General features: G+C 38.1%; 2 protein-coding genes across 2 annotated transcripts in view; one reads left to right on the top strand and one right to left on the bottom strand.

Moving 5' to 3' along the window:
• Positions 1 to 834, bottom strand: part of LOC116689148 (flavin reductase (NADPH)) — a 6,159-nt gene extending 5,325 nt beyond the window's left edge. Inside the window, exon 1 of the mRNA XM_032515558.1 lies at positions 602 to 834. Coding sequence (XP_032371449.1) covers positions 602 to 610 — 9 coding nt within the window. The 5' untranslated portion in view covers positions 611 to 834. The remainder of the gene's footprint in view (positions 1 to 601) is intronic.
• Positions 835 to 1,517: 683 nt separating this feature from the next.
• Positions 1,518 to 15,799, top strand: ppef2a (protein phosphatase with EF-hand domain 2a). Its single transcript, XM_032515510.1, has 18 exons — positions 1,518 to 1,775; positions 2,719 to 2,778; positions 2,974 to 2,982; positions 3,914 to 4,041; positions 4,141 to 4,195; positions 4,287 to 4,462; positions 5,121 to 5,235; positions 5,383 to 5,429; positions 6,118 to 6,284; positions 6,374 to 6,410; positions 7,518 to 7,667; positions 7,765 to 8,094; positions 10,604 to 10,789; positions 10,875 to 11,017; positions 11,805 to 11,911; positions 12,393 to 12,559; positions 12,709 to 12,796; positions 13,312 to 15,799. The coding sequence occupies exons 2-18, from the start codon at positions 2,727 to 2,729 to the stop codon at positions 13,563 to 13,565; spliced, it is 2,211 nt and encodes a 736-aa protein (XP_032371401.1). The 5' UTR covers positions 1,518 to 1,775; positions 2,719 to 2,726; the 3' UTR covers positions 13,566 to 15,799.
• The last annotated feature ends 2,247 nt before the right edge of the window (positions 15,800 to 18,046 follow it).

Genomic DNA, 18,046 nt, shown 5'->3' with positions numbered 1-18,046 from the left:
TGTGTGTGTGTGTGTGTGTGTGTGTGTGTGCGTGTGTTTGTATATGGATGTGTGTAGGCTACATGTGTATGTAAATATGTATGTGTATGCGTAAATAGGTGTGTATGTAGGCTTTATGTTCTTTCTCTTATCGATTATGTGTATTTTTTGGCATTGGATGCATGAATTTAGATGTAGCCTATGTATGTGTGAATATTGGCACACTATGAAGGTAACATATACTTTACCAAATTGTTATGCATGCCGTGTGTTTTCGGTGAAGGATGTCAAGATGTTTAAAATATGAACTGGGCTAGTGATATGTATTAACACAATAAAGTATTATAAAAACGTGATAAAAAAAATGTCACTATCACTCACTAGTGTGCTTTTGCACTTGTCTTGGAACCTAAAACGCACCAGTTTACAGAAACCGCAAATGACAACGAGGAAGTAGTAGACTAGGTAGCATTAGGCATGGAATAAAAGTAAAATTGTTATAAAAACAGTACGGCAACACATTGGCTTTAAAATTCCTCTGGCAGTTTGAATAATAATTTAAAGCGAAATCTTTTCCCATGTCGTAATGGTAGCCTACATAAGTAAACATTACCGAACTCACCTTCGCCATGCCTTTTGGCTTTCAATTTCATACGTTCAGTGAAGGAGGTGTTCAAGAGCTGTAGAGTTGAGGTATGTTTGTAAAGCAACTGTTTTTAAAAGTTATGAATTTTACGGATTTAAAATTATGTTTTAGTGATACGCAGGATGACATTACATAATCCTATCAAGTAAATGCCGCAGCGGCTGAAAAACTACAGTTACATGTATGCTAACTGGTTAGCCGTTCGTCAGAAAACTTAGCTAACGTTAACTGCTAATCAGTGACTGATTTGTTAATCAGTCAAAAACATGGCTGTATTAGGTTAGAAATAGCCTAGCTACCCCCCACAACTTATCAAATGTAATATTTGCTTGTTTGCTATTTTTGTCGGACAAAATAAAGATTTGGACTGGTATTTTTGTGCATCTATTTATTATTATTATTATTATTATTATTATTATTATTAATAGACTTGCAAGTGCGTGGCAGTTTTTATTGGGTTTAAATTTGCCGAACACATTTGAGGTCAAAAGAAACTATAGGCCTACTCAAATATTGAAACATTCTCAAATTAATCATACAAGCCAGTATAATTTTTTTTTGGGGGGGAAGGTGTTTTGCTTTTCTTCCAGCCTGCCATGAACATACCTAACAGAACTGTCTATGGACCATATCAACACTTACTGCTGCAAATTAAACATGGATGGTGTCCTCATTAGGCATCGATAGTAAAGATATATACAAATACCTGACCACATACGCACTTGTATTTAAAACAAGACCAAACCCAGGTCCCAGATGCATGCATCCCTTTTGCCACCCATGTGTCATCCTGCTCTTTGCCATCTTCTTATAATACTACAAGTCTAGTCCCATCAAGTCATTAGCTCAAGTAATCCCCTTGTGGCTTGGTGCCTTCATTATGCGATCACGTCAAGGGACTTTAAACTAAACTAGCTTCTGCACCGAACAAGGGAGCTTCCTACATGAGGCCTCTGTAGTGAGTTACTGGGTGCTGCTGTCATTCATCCCCCCACAGTATGAGGACCAGTCTGATTGACTTCCTGCAGTTCTCGACCTGATCCTGCTGGATTGGTGGAGAATGAAACAGAGCAAATGGCTGTTTAAATACTTATTGAAACTTAGAGCCAAACAACTTGGGAGCTGGTGACTGGATAGAGGAGGTGACCACGTAAGTAAACGGCTGTTTTAATGATTGCATTTAGAATACCCTTTTTGTTTTGTTTTTAGATTTCTATAGCACTTAGATACATTCAGTTATCTCAAAATGAGCAGATAAAGACATGAAATTAGATGAGATCTTGACTAGATCACCACAAAATCTGAAACAACTTTAAATTCCAGACCTGTTTCAAGGATTACTCAAAGTATAGTATAGTCCACTTCAAATGTCAAGTTTGCCTTGTAGTACAGTTTAGAGGCTGTGATAAGGAAGATAATATATTAATCAGCACACTGCTATATCTTTACATGTGACAAAAGCCACCCATCTGTTACTTTAAGTATGCCAAAACCAGCAAGAAAGTTAACTGCAAAGACAGTTTGTTGAAATCTACTACCTTTAGATATAAAGGCCCAAGCTATAATTGCTTTTCTTTTTTTAAATAGGCATATTTTGTTTACCTAAAACAACAGATGAACTTGTACAAATGATTTAATTTGTCCATTTGAGCAAAAATAACTTCAGGCCATGAAGATATAGATACCTCCTCAGTTTCATACATTGCTTCATTTAAGACTTCATAGGACTTAGATAAAAACAGTGCCGCAGGATTGAGGCCAATCACAGAGATGAGGCATGAACAGCAGATAACAAGATTAAAAGGCCAAACGTCCCCCAGCTTCAGCTCTCCCGCTGCTGACAAGCCAGGTTCTTCTTTCCGCTTTGTGAATGAATGGGTTACTTATAGGCCAAGACTGTTGCAGAGTTATTTATTTTATGTGTGTATGGAGAGTCTGAAAATATATGTATAGTCAGTTGTGTGAATCCAAAAGTCATATAGCCTATCTCTTTAAGAAAGACATTTTGCATTAATTTTCTTATGCCTAAATAATGCATGTAAATACAGAGTAGCTTTAAGCTGATGTGATGATTTTTTTGGTGTTCTAAACAGGAACAGTCATGGGATGTGGTGTCACAAAGTCCAACCAGTTCCACAAAAACTCCGGAAAAGGTACCTATGATCCTTCTGCCAGCTTCAAACCACAGACTGATACACTCTTAACCTTCTCAGATTTACACAACTCATCACCACAATGTCCCTTGAGTGATCTACCTTGTTCTGCACTATAATTGTAATCTGGTTATTACGTGGGGTGTATGAATGTATCAGTATTTGTTTTTGTCTTTCTGCTCCGCGCACATGCAGCTGTCACAAGTAAGCTACACCTGTCTTATTTTGTGTTGTTGTTGTGTTGCCGGATGTTGAATGTGAACTCAAACTACACTTGTCTGGCTCAGGGCTAGTGGATGAAGAATCTAAACAAAATCAAATTGGTCGTCCCACCAGCTTAAACAGAAAAGACTGTCATAGATATTTTAATCAGGTAGAACTGAAGTAAACACACTAGAGACAAAATCCACTAAAAGTAGCGCCACATACATGAAAGAGAAACGTAGAATTGATATTCTGCTATATTGGTTATTTTCTGATCTTGACATGTTCAACAATTTGGCAAGTGTAGGCAATATCACACTCTCGTGTCAATAACTTAAACAATTATTGTTGCTGTATTGTAGTCATCATTTTCTTATTAATTTTAACAGCAAAGGTTTTGAAAAGGGCGCTAGCCATTATAAATAAAATTATATATTATAATATATATATATATATATATATATATATATATATTTCTTTATTTACAGACTCAAGGTCCAGATTTAAAAAAAAGTACACCCAACACATTACAAAAGGGGTTCAGACCAAACACAAACATAAATACATGTAGACAAACTGATCCCCAAAAATATCTTAAAAGATACACACATACATACAAACCTACAAATTGCAATGCCCAATAATTAAAACAGATACAGGTGCGTGTTCCAGTGATTCCATTGTGTTGACGAATATCTGATATCACTTAATGCAGGATTGATTATAGCATTTAAAATTGTATAATTTGACTCGGTTAATCGGCATACAAATCTGTAAATAAACTTGCTCAGCATTGTGTCATTTCAAGATATTTCCACCTAGGAAAATCCTGCATAGCTGTGGTGTGTGTTTACTGTAAAGAAGTGGATCATCTGCTCCACCTGGATCTCTGCAGTGTTTGATATTGTCTGATCACCTGTTTGTGTTTCAGCTATAAAATCAGCCATCCTCATTCAGCGATGGTATCGTCAGTATGTCGCCCGCACAGAGATGAGACGGAAATACACCTGGCACATCTTTCAGTCCATCGAATACTCAGGAGAACAGGCTCAGATAAAGGTGAGAAACTACCACAGATGAACCAGTTTAGTTCTGTCCGTTCGCTGTAGAGTAATTCTCAAAGTAACGGCTCAACTTTCACGTCTCCTCTCCGTGTAGCTTTATAACTTCCTCGGCTACCTCATGGACAATTTCACACCTACAAGCAATGAGAGTAAGACTTTAAATTTCAACGGACAAACTTTATTGTTCAGGAATGTCCCTGAATCTCTGAGTTTGAGCTCTTGTCTCGTCCTTTCTTCCAGGGAATTTGATCTCGCACATCTTCAGAGATAACGAAGTCTGCAAGGACGCAGAGTGGGAGAGGTTTTTCTGCTATAAGAAAATAGAAGTGCCAGAGATTTACTCAGGACCTCACCTCACCTTCCCTCTGACGGTAGAGCAGGCGGTCGGGCTGGTGGAGGCCTTTAGGAACAAGAAGGTATGTGCACACAACGGCTTTACATTCCAGTCTCTAAAAAACCTTTTCCCTCACTCACAGCTCATGTTCAAATTCAGTGGTTTTGTATCACTGCAGAGGATAGATGCTCCAATTTCACTGGACCGGAAATAACATGACCAGCATTTTAAATTCTGATATTTTACTTAAAACTGACCGAATGGCAGATCATTAATTATTTTTAATGACATTTTACTGTGAACTGAGTTTCAACAGCCGGATATTGACCTTGCATAGCAAAAAGGCAGTTAAGGCAGCATTAAAAAAAAATCTTAACAACACCTAGTATTTGTCTTAATAGTTACTGTATAATTCATATGCAAAATCATATCTATGAGTTTAAGGAGTCTAAGTTGTCTTTTTAGTGTTGAGTACAATTTCCACAGAGCGAGTGTCAGCCGAAGCCAATGCTACTGTTGACATTTTCTGTCTGAATTACTGACTTACTTTTTTAAATATGTCTTTAAGGTTATTGAAAAGCAATCTTTACATAACATGTATCATTAGTGTGTTGTTGTGCATGAAAAATAAACAGCATGTATGCATGAATCGCAATATCGCAGCCGTTATCAAACACGGAAATATGCCTACCTGTTCATGTGTCTGAAACCTTCTTGCTGACGAGTCTCTCTCCCAGCAGCAGCTGCACTCGCGCTACGTCCTCCAGCTGCTGCTTGAGACGCTGAAACAGATCCGGATGTTGCCCAATATCAACCGCATCGCTACCTGCCAAAGCAAAGAAATCACTATTTGTGGTGAGATTCGATCAATAAGAACTTTTTTTTTAGTTCCAACAACTTTCTGACAGAAATGTAGACAGTTTGTAGTTATTGTTGTGATTTATGTGTTTTATTGTTATGTAACTGTGTAATGAACTCTGTTAATGTATTCACACCATGCAGGTGACTTGCACGGACAACTAGAAGACCTGCTGCTCATTTTCTACAAGGTCTGGCATTCATCTTCTTAAATCTTAACATTTCACAAATCCTAAACTAACTGAATATATGCTTGTTTTTTCGCTTATGAGCTATAATTATTTAAGAGGCATCAGTAGACTATAGTTCTCAGATTTTATTATTTTAATCAAAAAAAACTCTCCTCCTGTACTTAAAGTAAATCAATAGAACTGCAGTGCTATGACTTAATAATGTATTTGATTAATTCTTTTCCCCCATTTAACTGATTCTTTAGTCTGTGGAATATAAAGGAAAAAGAAGACAAAATCACTAAGGTGTCTCTTATATCTGACCACATCTCCCAAACTCCACTATTCTATATTAAATTCTGTAAAATGGAAAGAAATCTGCAAATTCTTACATTTGAGAAGCTAAAATTGAGTTGCCTTTTTAGATTTCTTTCTTGCTTAATCCGCTTGAATGATTAACTGATTATTTACAAAATATTGCTGATTAATAATGCATTGATCAACTTAAGAATAAATCAATGTGTTGTTTACCTTCTTACTAGTTTTTGATTAAAACAAAGCTGTTTAGCTGCTGCAGTTTTTTACTTCAACAATTGAATTAGCGAGTGAAACAGAATCCGTGGTTTCACCCTGTGTGCTGTGGCTTCTCGTTTGTTCACATTCAGATTACAGAATGAATTTCTAACACAGCTATTTGCCTCCATGACAGAATGACATGCCATCCATGGAGAAGCCCTATGTGTTTAACGGAGACTTTGTAGACCGAGGCAACGACTCCATCGAGATCCTCCTCATCCTGTTTTCATTCATGCTTGTCTATCCGAGTGACGTCCACCTCAACAGAGGAAACCACGAGGACCATATAGTCAACCTGAGGTAAAACTACATCTAATTGGGGGCAGTGAATCTACAACAACGACAACTTCATTTCTAACTCTTATCCTGTTTTTCTCTGGCCGATGTAGGTACGGCTTCACAAAGGAAGTGCTGACTAAATACAAGGTACGTTTATATCACCATACAAACCTCAACACACTCTTTTGTTTGTTTGTTTACTGCTCGGTATTAACTCCTCATCACCATAAGTCAAACTAGCCAACACAGCCAAAGTGTGTTCTAATCTCTTCTATCCTTGGAGCAGCAAATTTCAATTGGTTTCACATTCCCAGTTAAGCTTGACGTAGGCTAGCTTCTACGATACTGGGCACTCCTCCTCCTGGCTAAGAGGATTCGAGGTAATTAAATCACATGACACCTGACTCTGTTGGCTTCTGATGAGTCAGAGAGGTCCTAGCGCTGTGGAGATGGGTCTGGCAATGTGAGACTAGAGAGGTCAAGATGCTCGAAAGATATCCCAAATGTTTTAGATTTACTGTCATTGGTTAAGATAAAAGGAAGTTTGAATTCCTGCTACACCATGAGCAATAATTTCATTGCAAAATTGAACTAAAACCAGTTATTCTTGTCGACAAAAGAAGTTATGAAAACTTTTCTGCATAATGTGCTTTCGTTTTGTTTAAATCCCAGTTTGGATGTGGGCTTATTCCTAGTAGTTGTTGTTAACCCCTATTTAATTTTAACTTTATTTCTATTTTATTTCCTAGTAGCATATCTCCCATCAATTAAGATTATAAATTGATATTTAAACAGAGAAGGTAAACAGAGAATAAATGCGTAGGAAAAAAAGGAACTTGGTCCTCTATGAGGGACCAAAAGCTAAATTATCACATTGCAAAGAAATATATTATTATTTATTTGGTAGTTTAATTTGTTTTTATTGTATGTCTATTTATATGATCTCTTTTGGTAGTTTTTGTGCCGCTGTTCTTGTATTAACTTGTTCTGTTAGCACTTTATTACACACTAACATTTACACATAAATACAAAAATAAATGTAAACTTGTTTAAATGAAACAACCAACAAAGAATTACTAACAAGTTCACACTTAGAAAAAATGAACGAATGCATACCTCAAAAAGAAAAGAAGAATAGCACAGACTTAGATATCAAGTAACCTGTAAGATACGCTAATACATGTTGACAACAAACTTCCATAAAACTGAAGAAAAAAGAAGAGGAGGATAAGGAAAATCACTGTTTGTCCTCAGATGCATGGCAAACGGATCCTGAAGTTGCTTCAGGAGATTTTCAGCTGGTTGCCGTTAGCAACGGTGATCGACCAGAAGGTGCTGGTACTCCACGGAGGGATCTCCGACACCACAGACCTCAGTGTCCTCGCCCGAGTGGACAGACATAGTGTGAGCTGTCAAACGCACATACTGTATGTTCATTTCAATAATCTAATCAATTATTCTGAAAATCCCTTACAGCTCTCCTCTCCTCTGTTTATCCCAGTATGTCTCAGCCCTGAGGCCTCCAAAGAAGAGGAATCAAGTCTCAGCAGCATCGTCCGTTGACGTAGAGACAGAGGAGGACGTCTCGTCCCACAACAAGCTCAGCCAGCGTCGGACCTCCCTCACGTATCCCAAACCCCTCGTCCGTGAAATCTTCCAGAACCGCTCGCTGCAGGACTTCTCCGGACTGATCAAAGTTAACACGGTGGATGATGTGGAGCTCCACAGCAGGAGACCGTCCTTTTCCATCCAGGAAATCAACAGACCAGAAAATGAGACGACTCAGGCTGAGTCTGTCACCAGTGAAAATTCCAACGAGGAGTGGAAGCAGGTGATGAATGAGTAGCGAGGCGAGGTGTTTGCACAGATACTTGAGATACATTTCTATTGTATTTGTTTGCTGAAAAGTAGACTGTTCCCACATTTACGTAGTTTAAATCTTTGTTTTTCTCATCTTTGTAAAGTCCCACATCAGTGGTTATTCCAGTGTGTTTATTTGCATGATCGAAACTACAATATTGTAAAATGATAAACCTTATTTAAATTCAGAAAAAACAATATACATTATGCACAAAAAATACTATTAAAACGCAGCAGAGCTAACAGAAAAATAAAAAGTACATACTCAGAAAACAATATAAAAAGGCAAAACAAAATAAATAAATCAATACTTTTACACATGCACAAAGACAAACGTATGCAGTGGTTTTAGTTACACAATTACAAAATAAAATACACATAAGTGTATGTCAGATTTTGAAAAGAAAATGTCTTTTTGCCACACTTTTAAAGAGACACTAATCTTCTAAATGTTCTTCTGTCCTCAGGCTTTTCCCACATATAAATAATCAAAGCACGTTCAGTTTTTTGTTAGGCCCGGTTACATGTTTGTGTAATTAGTGAATGTCATTACATTTAACTGACGCTTTAATCCATGAAGGTACAAACTCCAAACAGCAAGAATCACAAAGAAGTACATTAGCTTCAAATCAGCCAAACTACAAAGTGCCACATTTAAGTGCTTTTAAAAAATAAATATTATTTTCTTAGCCAAGGTGCAGTCAGAAAATATGCATGCAGAAAAGAGACTGGCCGATGTAGAGCGGAGTGGACGGGCTAGGGTCTGAGGTTCAACCATGTCCTGAATGTAAATTGGGCCTGATTCATTTGCAGCACAGTAAGCAAGTCATAATGTCTTGAAGTGGATGCGGCCAGCAACTGGGAACCAATGAAGGGAGCGGAGGAGCGGCGTAGTGTGAGAGAACTTACGTAGGTTAAAGACCAGTCAAGCTGCTGCTTTCTGGATGAGCTGCAGCGGTCAGATAGCACATGCAGGCAGACCAGCCAGCAGGGAGTTGCAGTATAGTCTTCTGATGTTGTGCAGCAGGTATCTACACCATCGGGTTGTTGCAGCAATGTTGGCAGTGAGGGAGAGTTGGTCGTTAGGTGTCGCACCTACACTGCAAATTATTTGGTTCTTACCAAGAGAAAAAATCTTAGATTTAGAAGTGTTAGATAATTTATCTTGTTTTAAGAGTGAATTTTGAGTGTTCAACTTTACACTATAATCTCAAATCAAGCAAGCTTGTCAAGTGAAATTATCTTGCTGCATGGACAGATAATTTCACCTGTTTTTAGCAATGATTTAGTGTTTTCATCTTATGTTTAGACACCCTTTTTTGCAGTGTAGCTTCCTAGCAGTCTGGGTGGGGCCTACTGCAGAGTTGTCAATTAAGATAGAAAGGTCATGGGTAGAAGAGGAAAAGCAGATCAGTCTTGTCAAGGTTGAGATTCAACAATGAGAGATTTCAATGAGAGAATTATTGGGGTGTCGCCTGCGTAGCTGTGGTAGAAAAAGCCATGTGGGTGAATAACAGAACCATGAAAGTTGGTGTACAGCGAAAGGAGGAGGGGACCCAGGACAGAACAAGGTTCTGACACAGATCCTCTCCAAGTTACCCGGTAGGGGTTGTGTTTGAGGTAAGATGGGAGCAGAGAGTGTATATGTTTTCAAATAATCATATTTAGGAATGAATGTCATCATTCATTAATGGTTTTGCTCTGTGAGTGAGTTTGTTGTTTGTTTATTTTTTGTTCTCAGGGGTTAAGTGAGATATTTAATTAGTGACTTTGTCTTGTAGAAAAAAAGGTTATTTTTGTCTGGGCTCTGTCCCAGTGGACTAAATCAGTCCTGATAAACACTCCAGTGATAAACACTCACCTGTTGTGGATTGTTGCATGCTTCGTCATTAATCCCTCTGCCGTGAGTTCTCCACCGTCACCACATTACGTACAGGCTTTAGAAGTCAATGGTCTCATTTGACTCTGTTACTTGGTGCTGGTTCAAGTCCAAACATGCGCAATCGTTACAATTTAGGGTAACCTAGTCAGTGAATTATCTGAATTGTAAGGGACGTATTTAGGTGTTACCATCTACCACTAACATAAGTAACTGCATCTTAAAATAACTTATTTAGTCATAAAAATAAGACATTATTTTATAAATTTAAAATGCTTTGCTTGTGGCACTTTAAAAAGATAGTTTGCTGACCACCATTTACTGTAGGTTATAAAATTACTGGAATATACTGACTATGGATGAGTACTCCATACAACTCCACTTTAAAAGATCCAAATTATCTCTTTAAGTCTGAAATTCCGAATTAAAGATTACAGAAATATTTTTGTTTATGCAGTGAATATCAACCATAGTACTTTTAAGGACTTCTAATAAATGTTAGTTTAAAAGTGGAGTTGATTATTGTTTTCTTTTGTTCACTGAACAATCAGAAAGGTTTAAAATTAAATCTCTCCCTCCTGTCTTTACCGTATGTCCACAGATCCTGGACCTGCTGTGGAGCGACCCGATGAACCAGGATGGCTGTGTGCCCAACGAGGTGCGGGGCGGAGGCTGCTACTGGGGCCCCGACGTCACAGAGGACTTCCTGAACAAACACAACCTGCAACTAATCATCCGCTCCCACGAGTGTAAACAGGACGGTTACGAGTTCTGCCACAACCGAAAGGTGAACTCAGACACTGACAGACCACAGACGCTGTAATGTTTTCCCAGTTCACTAAAACATGTAACCTTTCTTTCATTTGACTTAGGTCCTCACTCTGTTCTCCGCCTCCAATTACTACGATGTAGGAAGCAACAGGGGGGCCTACGTGAAGTTGGGTCCAGACCTTGTGCCTTATTTAATTCAGTACCAGGCCAGCAGCATGATCCGAGAGCTTACCGTGAGACAAAGGTAAAAAGAACACAAAATATTCATCTAAACAATGTAAATCATCAGAGCTACAACTAGTCCATCTGTTGATTATTTTTGCCATTTATCAGTTAATTGTCTATAAAATGTCAGAAACAAAAAAACAAGAAAAAATGCTTTTTACACATTTCCAGATCTAAAGGCAACATTTTAAATTGCTTGTTTTGTTCAAAACCCAAAAGTGTGCAATGTACAATTATGCAAAATAGATTAAATTAGCAAGTCTTTGCATGTAAGACACTGAAACCAAAAAAGCAAGAGTTCAATATTTTGGTAAATATGCATATTTTCTTTTTTTACTGAACATTAAGTATTAAGCTACAACTAGCAGCCATATAAGCTTAACATAGCATAAAGACTGGAACCAAGGGGAAAAAGCTAGCCTTGCTCGGTACAAAACATAACGATCTATCTGATTCATAATCGATCAAATTCACCTACCAGCAGCTTTAAATCTCATAAATATATAATATATATCTTGTTAGTTTACATGGGGACAGAGCCAGTCTGTGTGCTAAGCTAAACGTCTGCTGGTTGCAGATTTACATTTAACGTAGGGACGTGAACGTTGTATTGATCTTCTCATGTATTTCTATAAAAGAACTATTAGACAAGACAAGGAATTTTAAAGGAGAGGCAACACATTCCCAGACATAAAGTTCTGTTTAATAGAAAAGCACAGTTTTTAGATAACTATTGTGTAAAACAACACTGTTCTGCCTTTAATTCTGTTCATTATCTGTTATATTTGTTGTTATCTTGTGTGCAGTGTTGGACGAACCGAGCGCTCAGCCCTTAAAGTCCTGCGGGAGCAGCTGTTTGCGCACAAATCTGACCTTGTCTGTGCCTTCAAAATGTTCGACAGCAAGAACACAGGTGTGTAGTGTGACTGTCGGGAACCAGTTCAGTTCTCAACGGATCGGGTGTTACTTCATTTTATTACAGATCTCTTGTGTACTTTCCCTCGGAGTTATCAAAAGACAATGTCTGGCTAGGGAGAAATGTGAGCTCCGAACTTTTAATCCCCATTTTGAAAAAGAAACCTGGGGTTTAGCAAAAGTCCTTCCAGGAACACCTGAGAGTTTCACAGAAACCTTTATTGTTCTGGGATTTATTTTAATTCATGCATGTACATAATAAGTAAATATCAAAGTCTGTAAAGACAACATTGTTTCTCAATTTCTGTACTGAAATCTCTCATTATTTCTTAAATAACATATGTGCCAATACTAATATATAAGTAAATATGGGCCGATAATACTATCTGCCCACTATAATACTTTGGATGCTTTTGGAGTCGATTTTTCTGGAATGTTCATCGACCTGTTTTGAAAAAATGCATTTCTAATTCCGTCAGGTTATGTGAGTGTACACGACTGGGCCACTGCAGTGGAGAGTGTGATGCACCTCGGTCTGCCCTGGAGAATGCTCTACTCTCAGCTGGTCACCAGTAAAACCAGTGATAGCATGATCAACTACCACGAGTGGTTCAATGATCTCGCCATCAAAGGAACAAACACAGATGTGAGTTACCTAGCTGTAGATGGTCGTCATAGAAAGACTAGTGTTTGATTCAAGGATATTGTATATACATATCTTTCAATCAGACACACTAACTCAAACACACCTAAATACTGTTCACATAACAATGAAAGCACTTGGTTTTCTTGTAGCACATAGACCAAAGTCTACTTGAGACTTTATATCGCCACCGCTCCACCTTGGAGACCATCTTCAGAATGGTAGACACCGACAACTCAGGTAAAACTATTTATTCATCACTGAAACAAGTTACATGTACACTGTGAACATCTATACACACCACTGGCTTCTTTATGTTTTTAATAAGCAGCGTATTTTGTCCTCTTCCCACTTAAAGGGAAAAACGACTTTATGGTCAACACATTAATAAAATTACTGTACTGACTTATGGAGACAATCCAATGAGAGACAGTGGAGGTGAAAAGTGTGTCAGGGCTGTTCAAAGTGTCTGTTGTGTCCAGTTGGAGACAATACAGACACTCAGAGTACCGCCTCTGTTAATCTAACTGTAACATGCATAAGAGGCCACATTAGGCTACGGCCTCCTGAATCCTCCCAGTTAAGACAAGGATTAACCTACTGATGGCCACTGATGTCAACTGATGGCCTCCTCATCCCCCAACTCTGATCACACACATTGTTTACTCTATCAGCACTTCTGTTTCTATCCCTGCATCTCTAATCTCCTCTTTTCTACCCTGCGTCTTCAACCTTTAACCTTGTCCTCCTCCCAGGCTTCATAACCATCGAGGACTTCCGGCAGACCTGGAAGCTGCTGAGTGTCTACCTAAAGATGGAGATCACAGATGATGCAATCTCTGACCTGGCCGTCACCATTGACCGCAACCAGGACGGCAGCATCGACATCGACGAGTTCATGGAGGCCTTCCGCCTCACGGACAAGAAGAGTCGGCTGGAGCGAGGACGCAGCATGTTCATGGGGACGGCCACCGACCTCACCAAGCTTGAGGGAGACCTCAACATATGAGCAAAGAGAGCAACCTTAGCCTCACCAGGCAGCCAAGGGGATTGGAGGGAGTGGAGATAAAGCCAACGCAAGCTGCTTTAGTGACGCACATTGAGACGTAGGATGCTGCTGAGCAACAGCTGTGTAGTTCACATGGGATTAGAGTGAGGATAGAGTTCAGGATATTTGACAGCGAATATTAATTTCCCATTTTGATGCAGTTGTATCCAGTGATGGTGCGTGTGTGTGTGTGTGCGCGCGTGTGAGAACCACAACTGCATTTTGTCTCTTTATTAAGTTAGAATTGTCAAAAACTGTTGCAAGTGCAAAATCCACAAACCGAAACAAAAAGGCATCATATTTGGGCTGCATGATTTTTAAAGGTAAGATATCTTGTGTTTTCCTCAAAAATAGTAGAGTAGTGTAGTATAGACTAACACAAAAGTAATGCCTTTCCACACTTAGACCCACTAGAAATGTACTTCTGCTCAGTTTTAATTTAACTTCAGTACACTGTTTGGGTTTGCGGTATATTTGTGGGTTTTCGCTGGTTAAATATTTCCCGTTCCAATCAGTGAACAGAGGGAGTGGCTGAGAACGATGACGGTGAGGTCGTACACTAGTTTGAGTTGTATTTCTGTAATGGCGACGGAGAAAGATGCGAGCAAAGCCATTTGGTCGGTTGTGGCAACACTGGTAAATATCCAGAAGTTAAACCCCGAGCAAGAACAATCTTTGCTAAGTTGTGTTGCTGGCCATGATGTTTTGGCCCTCCTCCCTACGGGGTTTGGTAAAAGTTTGATTTTCCAGCTCGCTCCATTAGTGGTAAAGGAGCTGGCTAAGGCTGGGTGTCAACAAAGAGTGTTTTGGCCTCACATTGGTGTGTAACCCCTAGCCAAAAACACATTCTCATTTTCAACCGCTGCTTTGCCTATCAGCATCTCATACCGACCAAACGGACACACAAGTCTAACTGATACAGACACCACTGACTCCAGATGTTTTTAAATGTATGTTTTGGATGATCAATTTTCATTACGTCAATTCCCATATATGTATCTCAATAGGCTCAGTTCAAAGACAATAATACATTGTACCAATCAAGCAATGTCTCAAAAATATTCAAAAGCAGTTGTAAGTTACATGAGAAAAAAATATAACACATAACAAGAAGAATTGAATCTCTTTTGAATGCTTTTTGTCATGTGTTGTGTTTTTTTCTCATAGTGTTTCACCAGGAAATTGCCAGTCATTTTAGGGCTACAACTAACAGTCATGTCATAAAAGATGAATCTGCTAATTATTTTTTCAATCAACTGTTTGGTCTATATATTGTCAGAAAAAATGCCTATTACTGTTTTCTAGATCAAAAGGTGACGTCATGAAATGTTTTGTATTATGCAATTCTACATCAGTTGCACTAATTAATTGCAACATTAAATGTTGCTGGTGCCTTAGCAGTAGAAGTGTTTTAACTTCTATAGATGAAGTTACTGTAAATCTGCACTGATGATGTTTTGTATCAGTACCAACTGCCAACTCTGTCCTGGGGTCCCTCCTCGTCTCAGGTGGGATTCAAACACTTCCTTTGGCCAGATTGGGGAACTCATGCTTTTATTCATTTTACTTTTAGGATGTATTTCTACCTCCAAATTGTTGTTTTGAAGCCCAGAACAATTACCGTTTTAAAGGGATAGTTTGATATTTTGTGAAATACATTTATTCTGTTTCTAGTTAGCTGAGAGGATCATTACAACTCTCATGTCTGTCTGCTCAATATGAAGCTGGAGCCAGGAGACACTTAGCTTAGTTTAGTATTAAGACTGGAAACAGCTAGCCTGGTTCTGTCCAATAGAAACTAAATCTGAATACCAGAACCACTAAAGCTCACCAATTAACACATTTTACCTAACTTTAGTTTTCCATACAAAATCTGTGATTTTACACATGGTGGTAGACAGATTTCTTTTCATTTTGGACAGAGCCAGGTTAGCTATTTCCTTCAGTTTCCAGTCTTTATGCTAAGCTAAGCTAACCAGCTGCTGGCTGTAACATCATAGTCAATCTGTTATCAGTCTTCTTATCTAATAACTATCAGCAAGAATGCAAATAATAACCACAACTTTTAATTATTTCTTTAAGATTTGTAGACATTTTTTTGATAAATCTTCTGTTTTCATTGTTAAATAAAGTTTGCACATTGTTTCATATTGTGATAATTCAACCAAAAGAAACATGAGGAAATCTGTGTGCATTTGAGTAAAATTGTACAGTACAGTAAAACTGTAAATACATCTCACATGTAGCATTCATTTGTGTGTGTGTGTGTGTGTGTGTGTGCATGTGCGTGTGTGTGTGTGTGTGTTTGTTTATGTGTGTGGTGTCTATGTATGTTTATATTGGTATATTGGGGAAGTAAAACTTATGTATATGATTTAATAATTTAATATAAGATCATTTGTAATTCCCCAAAAGGCCTTGGGAAAATGTTTAATACTGGGAACACACACACACACACACACTCTAAATATATATTTATTTATATATATATATATATATATATATATATATATATATATATATATATATACACATATACATATATCTTTTCAAACCCTAAAATGTTATACCCAATATAAAACGTAACTGTAATTTAATATAACTAATATCTCAGTGATTGGATTAATAAAGATAATTGTTAAAACATATTATTATCCTTCCTGGCAAGTCAAAGTAGTTTTCAAAAACACCAGCAGGGGGTACAAAAGACTAGTACAACGTGTTATAAAGAGGTTTGTGTGTGGCACTGTTATCAGTTTAGATTGAATTGTAGTAGGACTCAACTGACCCGAGTTAAGGATACTAAAGACTCGCGCCTCATGAGTCAGCTAATTAAAAGACTCGGGTGAGTGAGTCACTACTCAAAGAACTATGGATGATGATCAATGATGTGAATTGAAGACTAATAAAATACTAAGTAACGTTAAAATATTATAAGTATCCACAAGAATTGGTTAGGTGTATTATTGAAGGTGAATATAAAACAGTTAACAAGGCTATTATGAATTTGAGGTGCAGTCAAAACCAGTTAATGGGAATTCTTGGGGTTTTAACGGCATTATCTCCCTATAAGCCTCTGTGGTCGGCACAGCAGTTTTCCTTTCAAATGGTAACGTTAATCTTCCAAGTGGGTGGATATTAAAACGTGCCCGGAGCTGCCTGCAGTTTGTTAAACCAACGAGGTTGGAATAAAAAGCACACCATAATTTACCCACACAGTCATCGACGACGAAACGATGATCGTTTACCTGGAGAGGAGTTCCGACTTGTTTTCGGGTAACTCCTGGGTCAACAGGATCTAGCAGATTAACGATAGCCCGTTTCCTGTGGATTTGTGGAGATGGCACAATGAATGTAAAAGATAACGTTAGGTCGACATTTTTGGAAAGAGGTTTATTCACTGTCTTGCAAAGAATTAGCTAACGTTACATGAGAAGATAAGACCCTACCCTTAAACCTGCAAACATGCTATTGTTTGTTTAAGCCGGATAACAACCAGTTTAAAAACTAAAAGTTGCTGTTTGGGTTTTACCTAGCTAGCTTAATTTTCTGACAGTTGCCTTACGTTAGCAATTTAATTTAGACTGTACTAGCGGTAGTTCAAGATAAGACTCAAAACTCGCTGTAAAACATGTATATCTGACACTTTGCTTTTGTACAGCTTTTTCATTTTCATTTCATATATTTATTATACAGGAAAGTTAGAAAAAGTAACGATTACATTACAATATAAAAACGGACCTGACTCAGTTTAAAAACTGTTTTTCAGCAGGTTCCTGTTCTGCAGACACATAAAACATGGTTACAGCACGTCAGGACAGACATTATTACAAGACACCGATATAGAAAAATAAATTAGCTTAAACAAAAGATTTCGCCTACATAAAGTGTTAATGGGTGAGCTTTAGAGGCGCTGGTCTGCTGACTTTGGTTACCTTAGGCCCGGCCATGCTAGCTTTTCCCCGTTTCCAGTCTTTATGCAAAGCTAAGATACGCTGTCTCTGTGCTTTAACGTTACCTTTATTATTTAACAAGCATGAAAGTGGCATCAAAATTCCTCTCATTCTCAACTCTCAGCAAGAAATCAAATCCACTTGTAAGACATACTCAGATCATTTAGTAAAAATAGCAATATCACAACCAATGTAAATGTACTTGTTTTACACACAGGTTTTGTATGTAAAATTGTAATCTGCAAAGAAACTACCGTTGTCAGTAGGATGTTGTAAAATCTTTCAAATCCATCAACCACCACCCCATAGAGACTCACACAGTGGTGACAAGTGGGACAAAAGAAGACCTATTTTTCCATTGTATCTGAGGAAGGGGGGGGGGCATCTATTGTGTCTGCAGGTGGTCTTACAGTTGTAAAGCTGCTGGAGCTTTGCCTTAATGAAGACATTTGAATGAAAGATTCCCAGTCAACAGGAGCATTTCAAAGT

Source organism: Etheostoma spectabile, chromosome 5 (assembly GCF_008692095.1).
Source record: "Etheostoma spectabile isolate EspeVRDwgs_2016 chromosome 5, UIUC_Espe_1.0, whole genome shotgun sequence".
NCBI lineage: Eukaryota > Metazoa > Chordata > Actinopteri > Perciformes > Percidae > Etheostoma > Etheostoma spectabile.
The sequence above is the reverse complement of the archived record's forward strand: the minus strand, read 5'-3'. Positions and strand labels throughout refer to the sequence as shown.

What these genes read in the sequence shown, in the direction of transcription:
- ppef2a (XM_032515510.1), top strand. Translation starts at nt 2,727, where the DNA reads ATGGGATGTGGTGTCACAAAGTCCAACCAGTTCCACAAAAACTCCGGA. An exon ending in AGGCCTTTAGGAACAAGAAG is followed by an intron (nt 4,463 to 5,120) that starts GTATGTGCACAC and finishes CTCTCCCAGCAG; the next exon opens with CAGCTGCACTCGCGCTACGT. An exon ending in CCAACGAGGAGTGGAAGCAG is followed by an intron (nt 8,095 to 10,603) that starts GTGATGAATGAG and finishes GTATGTCCACAG; the next exon opens with ATCCTGGACCTGCTGTGGAG.